General features: G+C 43.2%; 1 protein-coding gene across 1 annotated transcript in view; it reads left to right on the forward strand.

The window, feature by feature from the left end:
- The window catches only part of znf385d (zinc finger protein 385D), a 71,567-nt gene extending 63,864 nt beyond the window's left edge, over positions 1-7,703 (forward strand). Inside the window, exons 7-8 of the mRNA XM_056444215.1 lie at positions 2,435-2,536; positions 6,460-7,703. Coding sequence (XP_056300190.1) covers positions 2,435-2,536; positions 6,460-6,804 — 447 coding nt within the window. The 3' untranslated portion in view covers positions 6,805-7,703. The remainder of the gene's footprint in view (positions 1-2,434; positions 2,537-6,459) is intronic.
- The last annotated feature ends 5,333 nt before the right edge of the window (positions 7,704-13,036 follow it).

Raw genomic sequence — 13,036 nt, forward strand, 5'->3', positions numbered from 1 at the left:
TGCTGGGGTCAAATTGACCCCGAGGGTAAAATATGTTAGTAAATGTCAAGGTAACAGGAGGGTTAAACAGAACATTTTTCTCTTGTTTGTCAACCATTAACTCCACCATGATACAATCTAAAGGCCTCTAGTCTTCCTCTAGCAGCTGCTGAGGCAAACTGACTGTGTGGGTTTTCTTCATGAACTGGGCCGTGATGAAAGGGACGGCGGGGACACCGCTGCAAAGCTGAAACCTCACCGGCCCGGACAGGTGGACAGATTGACAAGTGACTTTTGTTTTGCTCGGTCCCGATGCGCGCACGGAGCTATGTGGCGCGCGACGGAGATCGATAAGTGTTAACGCAGCACGAAGAGACAGAGATGACATGCTGCTGTGGAGATACGATCAACAACAGACGTTTAGTTTAATAAAAGAACAAAGACGTGCTATAGAGAACATGTCAGGGGCGGGCCAATCTCTTTAATGTCATGCGATCTACCAACACTACGCGCGATCGACTGGCAGGTCGCGATCGACGTGTTGAGACCCTGATCTACAGGAAGTAAAAGTCGTAACAAGGTTTCCGGAGGTGAACCTGCGGAAGGATCATTACCGATGAACAGACCGTCTGCATGAGAGCGGACAGAGTTCAGATTGAAGTGGTGTATTGGAAGCTCATTTTGCAAGTGACTTTTTTTTCGTCCCGACGACCAACAACAGACGGATTGGAAGCTCATTCTGCGCATGCGTTAAATGCGTTAAAAATAAATAACTCGTTAAACCTGTAATTTAATTAACTGAGTTAACGCGTTATTTTTCACAGCACTAATATATATATATATATATATACTCCCATTCAAAAGTTCGGGGTCACTCTCTCATAATGTAATTGGCTCTATTATTATTATATAGTAGGAGTTATAGCCAACAGATTATTTATTTTCTATATACACTACCATTCAAAAGTTTGGGGTCACTTAGAAATCTCCTTTTTTTTCAAAGTAAAACACTGTTTTTATTAATGAAGATAACATTAAATTAATCATAAATACACTCTCTACATAGGTAATGTGTAGATGACTATTCTCTGGTGTTTAATGAAGTCTCTCCAGAGGTGTGTAGAGGCCCGTCTCCAGTGTACTAGTGGTACATTGTGTTATTCCCTTAGAAGACTAGCAGAGGGGTAGAAAACCCTTTAGACCCTTTTTATGTGAGCGCAGCTGAAAACAGTTATGCTGGTGAGAGAAGCTATAAAACTGGCCTTCCTTTGAGCCACAAGAAGAACAACATTAATATTTACAATAAAAATCATTATTTATAACCTTATCAATGTCTTGACTATATTTTATATCCATTCTGAAATTAATTTGATAAATATTAGTGTGAGTTTTCATGGAAAATACGAAATTGTCTGGGTGACCCCAAACATTTGAACGTTAGTGTATATATCAATATAGTAAAGTTCTATTTGTCTATTCTGATGCTTTTTCTGCATGTATTTAGGTGTTTGGGATGAATGCGATATTTCAGGAACACCTTGATGGAATGTTTTCTGACTTCAGCACAAACATCCAGTTGGACTCGAGGATGAATGGATGAGATGGTTGTTGGTCAAAGGTCACTGTGACCTCACAAATCACACGTTTGGCCGTAACTCAATCCATGCCTCTGCTCATTATGACAAAGAAGGTCGAACCAGATAAAATGACGACGCGATGACATTTCAGACTGACGTCGGATGTCATTTGCATCTTGATTGGTTTGCCGAGGCATACGACCGCGAGTCGGTAACTCTCATTTCTATTCTGCCTCTGGAACATTATTTACATTAAAAGAATCCCGTTTTTTTAATCGATTCATTGCAAATTAGTAATCGCTGCTGTTGTCCTTATCCTGTATTTTGAACGTGTGGCTACATGCAACTCGCGGCGTAGCAAAAAAACAGTGGGTTGTAAAATGTCAAAGGAAGTGTGGCTGTATATAAATATAATGTTTCGATGATTACAGCCATTGTGATGTCACTCCGAGGCCGTTTCTTCTCCTGATTGATCCATTTGTTCACTGCTCGTGAAGAGGTTCAAGTTGTTTTCCTCGTTGTTGGTCTCAGTGATTGCAAATCAGAGCGCTGCGGGTATTTTCTATAACTTTTTGTTATTTTAGCAATCATAAGAGCCGGAAGCCTTTTATCCCTACCCTACTTTCCTGGTTATCCGTCGTGACCTTTGACCCGTGTTGTTTTTCATCCAAGCTAATGTGGATTGTATCCATGTACATAAGGGGAGACACAAAGATATTCATCTTTTCTATTCTGTTTATACATGTTTTCGTTAATATGTGAATAGGAGAACCCCTTTACATCTTAAAACCGCAGAAGAATAACATGCTTAAAAAAATGTATTGTGACTCCGGACCTGTCTGCAACAATAAAAACGTATTTCATTGTCTCATTTTCAGCATATCAGCAGCCGGCGCCATAAAGACCGAGTGGCGGGGAAACCAGCCAAACCTAAATTCAGCCCCTACAGCAAACCGCAGAAGGGCCCGACCAAGCAGCCGGTGAGTCCCCGACATCTCGCGTGTCCTTCACGAGCATCGCGGTGGCTGCGGCATCGAGCCACGAGAAAATGTTATGAGTATATTAAGTCTCGCTCAAAAATTAAGCAGCATTTGTTTTTGAAAAAAAAAAAAAAACTCCACAGCGTTCAAAAGTGTCTTCGCCAAATTCAATGAAATGCCAACTTTCGTAAGCGGATCATATGTTACCTGACTTTTTTTAATTATTATTAAAGATCACTGGCAGGGAACAGCGGGATTTAATTTGATACTTTATTGACGAAAACGCATCGTATCGCGGCTCCCGGAGTCCAACGCCACTCACGAGGAATTGTAAATGTCACATTTGAGTTATTCGGAGTGGCTCAGCGTCAGAGCCGTTTTGCAAAAACCGCAGAATACGAAAATAACTTTGCTGACGCGGATTGTTTCACTTTCCTGATCCTCGCTGTGGCGCTCCCCGGCGGCTGCTGCATGACGCAGATGCGTGAAGGAGCCACGTGGATTCGAATGGAGGGAAGATAACGGAGCGTCTCGCTTTCCCGTGCCGCAGAAGCTCTGGGAAAAGACGGCATCCATCACGCCCACTGTGCGCCGAGGCAACGCGCCGGTTGCCAGTGTGGGAGAAACAACTTTTTTTCCCCTGAAACCCATCATTGACTGAGTTAACGGAGAGGAGCTTCTTTGATGAGCGCAGAGTAAAGAGTGCCCCCCGTCGGGTGGCGGCGCCCGAGTCGGTGATCGATGACCCGTGACGACCGGCTGCCGTCCCGGTGCTCTGAGACCGTAGATCTTCCATTACTGATACAGAAGATTAAGCCGGATAACTTCGGCGACCTTTTCACCCGATTAGGTTGTTTTTTTGGAGGTTGGGTCCGTCTGTCGAATTCACTCTTTCTTGTTCTCCCTCGGTGAGAAACACTTACCTCCATACTCTCAATTCTTCAGTTTATAATGAGAGGGACGCCACCATGTTGTTTAGAGGGACCATACCATGTTGTTTAAAGGGACCATACCATGTTGTTTAGAGGGACCCCACCATGTTGTTTAGAGCAGGGGTGTCCAAACTTTTTTCAACTAGGGCCAATTGTGATAAAGTAAAGATGCCCGGGGGCCAATAGTTCCTTTAGACATTTTTTAAACCACAAAAGTTACATGAAAATACACTGTTATAAAACAATTTATTTTTACTGTCACAATTACTTTTATTTTTTAAATGACAATGTAACCACATATAATATAACCAGGTCTGCCTTTCATTCAGTCAGATAACAATGAAAAAGCTGTATATAGAATACCTTACATTTCTATGAGTTACATAACGTTGCAATTAACCTGTTTTGCACTGAATACCTTTTCAAGATAATATCAATAAAGTGCAACCTGTGAAAAATGAAACAAAATAAGATCAAATATTTGGGCATAAAGAGTTTACTGAGTGTTAGTGACACTGCATATCTTTTCAAAATAACAATAACGCGCAACCTTTGAAAAACAAAACAATTGCAGATATGTGTGAGTCATTAAGTTTTTTTCTATGTGTGATAAAATGGGCTTTCCACTACACCTCTTTTTAAAACGGGGTTGCAGGCTTGATACGGCCACTCTCCATAAAGCTCAATGTTGAGCTCTTGTTTTGAAGGGCAACAGCTGGAACGCTGAGAGGTAACACCTGGCAAGTCTCCAAGAATCTCGTCTGTCGCGCAGCGTAACCGGTTAACGTCGTAACGTACACATTTACACGAAAGTCGGCGACAGGCATTTCGCTCTTTATTTATTAATGACTTAGTTTTATGTCCGTGTAGTTTGTAATATGTGAAGTTCTCAAACAAGGTCTTGAAATAAAAGAATCTGCATTTCCCCTCGCGCCCCACCTCGTCTCTGCTCTTGAACCCGGAGCAGAGAGCTACTCTGAGACGACGTGTCCGTCTTCACCACCGTGGGAACGCAGAGGTGTCGGTTTGCTGTTCCCGCGACATATTGGACGCTCTCTGCCGGCTGGTTGGAGCGCGCTCACCTGTATGTGCGCACCTGTCTGTGCGCATGGGGGCGGAGCTCCGCCGGGATACCGAGAGCCAGGAGAAGTGTGAATGCCACCACGTAGAGACAGAAATGACATGCCGCTGTGTCGATACGATCAATAATATACGACCGTTTAGTTGAATAAAACAACCTGACATTAATTATGTTGTAATCTGGCGCTATAGAGAAGATGTCAGTGGGGCGGACCCCCACCCTGTTCTCATGGGAGGGGAAACACTAGTAATTCCCACCGCTCCTGAAAGCGGCGGCCCTCACTGTCAACTTTTCTCCTTTTTTTTGCCGTCGCCATGGCAAATAGGTTTCGAGAAGGGTTCACGCCACGGATGCAGAGCCAGATACATTAGAAAGGAGGAATTACGTCTTTCAAGTGTTTATGATTTATTTATTCTGACAGATCTGGCGGGCCACAAATAACACATTATATGACCGATGTCGCGGGCCGTATGAAATCTGACCGCGGGCCGCCATTGGCCCGCGGGCCGGACTTTGGACACCCCTGGTTTAGAGGGACCATACCATGTTGTTTAGAGGGACCCCACCATGTTGTTTAGAGGGACCCCACCATGTTGTTTAGAGGGACCATACCATGTTGTTTAGAGGGACCATACCATGTTGTTTAGAGGGACCATATCATGTTGTTTAGAGGGACCCCACCATGTTGTTTAGAGGGACCCCACCATGTTGTTTAGATGGACCATACCATGTTGTTTAGAGGGACCCCACCATGTTGTTAAGAGGGACCATACCATGTTGTTTAGAGGGACCCCACCATGTTGTTTAGATGGACCATACCATGTTGTTTAGAGGGACCCCACCATGTTGTTTAGAGGGACCCCACCATGTTGTTTAAAGGGACCATACCATGTTGTTTAGAGGGACCCCACCATGTTGTTTAGAGGGACCATACCATGTTGTTTAGAGGGACCCCACCATGTTGTTTAAAGGGACCCCACCATGTTGTTTAGAGGGACCCCACCATGTTGTTTAGATGGACCATACCATGTTGTTTAGAGGGACCCCACCATGTTGTTTAGAGGGACCCCACCATGTTGTTTAGAGGGACCCCACCATGTTGTTTAGAGGGACCATACCATGTTGTTTAGATGGACCATACCATGTTGTTTAGAGGGACCCCACCATGTTGTTTAGAGGGACCCCACCATGTTGTTTAGAGGGACCATACCATGTTGTTTAGAGGGACCCCACCATGTTGTTTAGAGGGACCATACCATGTTGTTTAGAGGGACCATACCATGTTGTTTAGAGGGACCATACCATGTTGTTTAGAGGGACCCCACCATGTTGTTTAGAGGGACCCCACCATGTTGTTTAGAGGGACCATACCATGTTGTTTAGAGGGACCATGTAGCGTCTGTTCATCCATGTCTGTAAGGGCGAACAGTCTTGAAGGTCGTTCGCTGCACAAACTGTAAAGCAATCTGAGGCAAATGTATTTAAATTAGGCAATTTAAATGAAAATTGACTCGAAAATGTGACGTGTTCAGATTGTATCTTTTCATATTCAATTGACATTTAAAGCAAGAAGTATCTGAGGTGCTGGAAACGGGAAGTGTTGACTCCCAAGATATTAACTGATGAACCTTCTGTGAATATAATTTACCCACTGACAAATCTCCTGTCAGATTTACAATCTTTCTTCTCTCCTTATCTCGTTATTATTTAGCTTTTTCCTGCAACAGGTTATGTTTTGAAGACGTTTAATATTATTCTCTTGTTAAATGGAGAACAAATAATTGCTTTTATTTGTATTTCACGCAGTGAGTTTCTGTTTCTTCTACATCTCTAGCATTATGTTGTGTTTCTCCTCCCTGTGAACGTGCAGTGTGTACTGACCGTCTTTTCTCTCTCTCCCCCTCCCCCAGATAAACTTGTCCCTGGGTAAGGAGCGCCTGTGTCCGCCTCTCACCACGCAGATCCTACCCGCTCACCTGGCGGCCGTGGCCGCCGCCCTCGGCAACGCATTCGGGCACCGCACCAACCACATCGCCAACCACATCGCCAACCACAACCACATCGCCAACCACGGCCACATCGGTAACCACGGCCACATCGGTAACCACGGCCACATCGGTAACCACGGCCACATCGGTAACCGCGGCCCGACCCCCGCCCTCTTCCAGACACAGACCCTCCCCGCTGCACTGCTCCGCCCGGCCCCCGGGCCTGTCAGGACCTCCCACCCACAAGTCCTATTTGCCCCTTATTGACCCGGGTCAGGCCCGGTTCTGCCCCCCCCCCGCCATGGGACCAGACCGCGTGCTCCACCCAGACCGGGCCCAGGAGTCGCGTCAGCATCTGCACTCCTTCTATGCATCCGGGAAAACACCTCCCCCGCTCACATGGATTACCCCACATTTAAAGCAACTGCAGCTTCTCCGAAAAAAACCTCCAACACACATGCTTTCTGTGCCGTTCTGCAGCCCTCGGCTCGCAGCCGGACCCCGGACCTGGACCCACGTTGTACCGCAATACGATAGAAGACTAACCCCCTGTGAACTATGCAGCGTGGCACTAAGATCATCGCTGCCGGAGGATTACTGTCGCTCGTTATTTAAAAAGGCTGTTGCTGATCTCAGAGGCGAGCGAGGGCCTCCTCTGTTCACGTATGCACTTTAAGCCCCGCCCCTGTTGACGTCCACAGTAGCTTCTAGACTGTGTTAGATTGTTAGAGTACGTGTCGTGACGTGTGTTTTTTAGTTTTTGTTATCCGTCCTTCGCAATTCTGTACGTGTGTGTGAGTGAGTGTGTGTGTGTGTGTGTGTGTGTGTGTGTGTGTGTGTGTGTGTGTGTGTGTGTGTGTGTGTGTGTGTGTGTGTGTGTGTGTGTGCGTGTGCGTGAGCTTCCCATCCACCGTAGGCCATCCAAGTTGATACCCAGCACACATCGTCACTGACCATGTCTCTGGCCAGAGGGACCACAAAGGCTTGTGTATATTAACTGTCAAGTGTGTAAAAGGTGAACAATTTCAAAATAAAAGAGTCATAATTTGTTAATGCTGGTGATGTTTAGTAGTTCGGTTCAAATTATATTTTTGTTATATGTATAAACGGAAATGGAAATCCCAAAATGCTTCTATTTATAATATAATGCTTATGCTTCTACTATACTGTATACATTTCTTTCCCACAGCGTTGTGTTTCCCCGACGCACAAACACACTCAGAGGACTTCATTCAAATTCCAGACACAACATTTCCAGCGCTGACAGAATGTGCTGGAGGAGGACGTGCGCTCTGATTCTTTGTATCACAACGTGCGCTCGTCATACGTAAAGTAATTTACAGCGTCGTGTTGTTCATAACTCCAACAAAGCCGGCAAAGTGATGTTAAATGTACGACATTTGGGTGAATAATATTCACGCTGCGTTGCTGAATGACAGATGCCCTATTGGAATAATAATGCAGCAGATTGCTCTGTGTAGTAACTGTCGGCGCCACCTCATGAAAATACCAAATAAATCAACGTGTTAGGACATCGCTCAATTCTTTAGGATTCACGCTAATACTGTTATAGTACGGTGTATTTTAAAAAAGGCGCTTAAAAAAGAAGATTATAGATAACTAAAACCACACTTAAGGCCAAATATATATATATATATATATTCAAATTATATATATGACTAAAAGTAACAGTGTTCAGCTCTTCTGAATTTATTTTAAACGTTTCTTGAATGAAAAAAATATATACAGTATATATATTTATATATTTTTTTCAGAAATGAAACAAAATTAAATAATATATATATATATATATATTTGTTTCATCTAAGAAACGTTTAAAATAAATTCCTCAAAAGAGCCGAGCGCTGTAACTTTTAATCAACAAGACACAAACAGGTGTAAATTGAATTATTACACATCTGGTGCTCTGCCTGAGTATTTACAGCAGATTGACTCACAATCAACCCCAATGTGTGAGTTCATGGGGATGAAGGAACAACCACAGGAGCAACAGGGTGACTCATTTGTTTGTTTTTTAAATAGATTTTTGGAAAAATAGAATTCTGAGGCACAGAAGAATAACACCTATCCATATTGGGCGACACAGACATTACTTGCGAGCATGAAAAAACTCACTTTTTGGTTCTGAACTTCTCTGTTGACGATAACCTTTAACCTTTTATTATCCTTCAATGATCCGGGTCTGTGGAATTACGTTTTTGTCACGAGTGCATAACAATACTCAGTGTCAGCTACGTCACGCGTCTGTTGTACTTTGTTTGTGTATTTTCTCCCGCAGACGTCTCTACGATCGTCCCGTCGGCCGGTCTTTGATACCGGCGGCCCAAGCGCAGTAAACGTCGCATTAAAAGCTGATTGATGGAAACATTTCCGTCTGCAGCCTTTAACTTGTTTCTATCAAAAACAAATGTGTCCGATGTGCAGTAGACCGTGGTAATTACACACAGGGGATTTAATGAAAGATATTCACGTGGCAGACAAACATCATCCCACGTGTAAGCAGGTCACAGACGCCATCAATACTGACATCTCAAAGCCCAGGGCTTTTTTTCCATGGCAGGACCGAGCTCCCGAAACGGACGTTTTCTGGAGGGACCGCAACACCATCGATCATGTGGCACACATTAAACTCCGTGTTCAGCCTGTGAACTTTTCCATGAACCCTTAAGCTCGTTCATCCATCCTTTCTTTTCGGAGCGCATCTACCCCTCCCCCAACTCCCCGAGGCACGAAAGATGTCCGTGCAGCCAGATGGGGGGAGGGGTGTCTTTTCTTTCCCTCCCTGCTCGCTCTCCAAAACCAAGACAGCGACGTCTCTCTGGCCCCCATCTCGCGTCCACTTAATCTCACTGGAGCAATGATGGCAACCATCTGTAAGTGGGGGGCGGAGCCTCTTTCTCTCTCTATTTGCTGTTCAGGAGAAGCTTATCAGCAGAGAGCCTGACCGACCCGTCCACGGCCGGACGTCCAACCGGGCGAGCAGTGGAATGCAGACGAGGGCGACTCGGAGACGGGAACGTCTCGGTGCTCGAAGAGCGGACCCAGATGGTGCATAACATGATGATGGGAAACACAGACGGAGAAAAAAAACTGAATAAATATGGAATGTGTGTACCTCGAGAAAAAAAAATTATTAAATAAAAATTGTATTTAACCTATTCATGATAATCAGGCTGCAACAGTTGATGTGTTTTAGTTAATAATTCACAAATAATGTAGTTTTTATTTATTTCCTAATGAGACATTAATGAATGACTCAAAGCTGATAAAGTGACAAGAAAGAAAATTTTATAAAATTGGCTTAATTAACAGATTGTTAGAAGGCTGAAGAAATAAAGTAAGAATCAGAAGCGCGTGTGTCTGTGATAAAACCAAAGTGACTTTATGCTTCCTGCGTCACGTTTTGTGCGACGTCAACACAAAGATTGTCATGATAAGTCACGGACGTCGCAGCGAGAGAGGACAGAAATGCCAACATAACTGCAAAAAATTCCACAAACTCGACAGGACGACAAAAAGCAGACCAAACGGTACGAAGCCACGCTGGAAATGAGACGGACAGGGTTTACATACACAGGCAAGGTGAGAGGTGATTGGACGACGGGGAACGAGACACAGGTGGACACAATGAGGGCGGAGCCAGCAATCAAACAGGAGGAAACAATCAGGACCAGAGCAGCCAATCACAGGGAGACAGACGACACAAGGACTTCAAAATAAGACACAAACTCCGGGTCGTGACAAAGATATGAAACGTATTTGTGATTTGCTTATCTATACTTGGGTTTTCATTGAACAAATAAAACAACAAATGTAACTCTAATTTAACACGTGAAATTTTATTTCCTAAAACGAAGGTCCTAATGCATTGCTGGGGGGACATGGTGTTGGAGAAACACAGTAAACAGTAAAAAAATAAAAAATCACTGACTCCAAAAATAAATTCTGTTGCTTAAAATCAGTTAAAAAAAATAACCAACAGAAGTAAGAATGTAAATGCTACTCGAGTGGCGGAAGAGCCACACATGACTGGTTGATGTTGTTGTTGTTGGTCTCACGGACTTCCTGTGTTCTTCAGCCAGAACCACGACAACAACGGCGGCAGAAAAAGATGCATTTGAAAAATCTAAAAAGCAAGATTCTCAAATGTGTCACATTTCTTCGATTAAACTTGTAAAAAAGAGCGTTAACTGTTCCTCGACGCTGCAGCATCCACGTCGCCCGGAAAACCACCCCAATATCAGCAAAAAACAAACGCAACTCTCCCAGAATGCAACGCGGCTAACGTCAACAATCTGATTATCAGTTTTCAAAGTGGAGTTTATTATCATTTCGAGGAGCTGGTAAGCAAACAGAAGAAGGAGAGGAAAAAACCTCTTTACGAGAATATATTTAGGGGAAAACTTCAATTTACTTTTAATGGGTAAAGTCTGCTCATCATCATCATCATCATCATCATCTGGCCCGATGAAGCTCGTTATGATCGTTAAATATAAAAGGAGGATTCTTGTTCCCGTTCAGTCAGGATCCTGGATCTTAATTAATGAAAGCAGCACATTGTCAACTTGTATGACATTATAGCACAAAACAAAAGTCTGACTAAGTTATTGATGACTCTTTTATCGATGAGCCCGACGGTAACAATAACCAGCAGGCCGACATCTGAAACTAAAAGGACTCGCAGTGAGACACGCATCCATCCCTTCATCTTTTTATTTCAAGACTTTTATTGAAAACTTCACATAAAGGTCTTATAAAAAAATCTGCATTTCCCCTGTAATGCCTCAGGTGACCCTCTAGTGGGCCGCCAAGGCATTACAGGGGAAATGGGACATTTTTAATTTCAAGACTTTAATTGAGAACTTCACATATTACAAAGTACACGGACATAAAATTAAGTTATTAATGAATAAATAAAGCGCAAAATGCCTGTACTTTAGTGTAAATGTTAACGTGACGGCGTTAACAAGTTACGAGATTCTTGGCGATTTGAGTTTGCCGTTCCTGCTTTTGCCTTTCAAAACAAGAGCTCAACATCGAGCTTTAATTAAGAGAGGCCTATCAAGCCTGCAACCACCGTTTTAAAAAGAAGTGTAGAGGAAAGCTCATTGCAGCGTTTAATAATGATAACACGTGATGACTCGCACATATCTGCACTCGTTTTGTTTTGCAAAGGTTGCACATTGTTTTGAAACGATATGCAGTGTAAAACTCTTTTTTGCATCATATTTAAACTTGTTTTGTTTCGTTCTTCACAGGTTGCACTGAGCTGTTATTATCTTGAAAACATAAGCAGTGCAAAACAGGCTAATTGAAGCCAAAATAAGCTATTTTTTGCCAAATATTAATAATTTTTTGAACCCCCACGATGCACCACGTGTGCATTTTTTACACATTCGCGAGGCGCTTTAAGGCGGGGCTTCCAACGACAACAACGCTGGTGCCAAGATGCTTTTTCATTTTTCGAGGAAGCCAGATAAGCGTCAACAATATACAGAAAGTTCCCGTGCAGAGAGTTTGAGATTCACTGGTTGGCTGGAAGATCTCAATCTCCTAATGCAACCTTCCCGGAGCCCTTCGGAGCGAGCGCTGGGCTCAGGGCGCGATGCTATCGGCCTCCTCAGACGGATTGAGCTGATTCCAGTCGGTGAGACGAGAGCTCGCTCTAAAGCTCTCTGGAGCTCACGCCTTCACGCCTTCACTCCCTCTAGGGGGCACCGATGGTCATTTAGATGCTGAGGGTGAAGACGTCGACCGAGCGAGGGAGGTAGAGCTGCAACTAACGATTATTTTGATACTCGATTAATCGATGAATCAGATAAGAAAAAAATTTAAAACATTAATTTCCAATCCCTTAGTTTAAAAAACAGAACTCTACTCGCCCCACTATTTGTGGATTAATCGCATCGACTAGGGGCGTGGCTTATCTCCGTGGAAACAGTTATCATTTCCTTCGTCCACCACGGTACAACTTTTCAAAATAACATGATTGACAAAACTATGAACAATTGTGCATACAGTCTATTCAAAATAAAATGATGCCTTCACAGAAAGAAGGCAACAAAACTACAAAAGTTTGTGCATAGTCTTTTCAAAATAAAATGATGTCTTCACAGAAAGAAGGCAACAAAACTACAAAAGTTTGTGCATAGTTTTTTCAAAATAAAATGATGTATTCACAGAAAGAAGGCAACACAACTACAAAAGTTTGTGCATACAGTCTTTTCAAAATAAAATGATGTCTTCACAGAAAGAAGGCAACAAAACTACAAAAGTTTGTGCATAGTCTTTTCAAAATAAAATGATGCCTTCACAGAAAGAAGGCAACACAACTACAAAACTTTGTGCATACAGTCTTTTCAAAATAAAATGATGTCTTCACAGAAAGAAGGCAACAAAACTACAAAAGTTTGTGCATACAGTCTTTTCAAAATAAAATGATGCCTTCACAGAAAGAAGGCAACACAACTACAAAAGT

This window comes from Pseudoliparis swirei, chromosome 22 (genome assembly GCF_029220125.1).
Source record: "Pseudoliparis swirei isolate HS2019 ecotype Mariana Trench chromosome 22, NWPU_hadal_v1, whole genome shotgun sequence".
In the NCBI taxonomy this organism is placed as follows: Eukaryota; Metazoa; Chordata; class Actinopteri; order Perciformes; family Liparidae; genus Pseudoliparis; species Pseudoliparis swirei.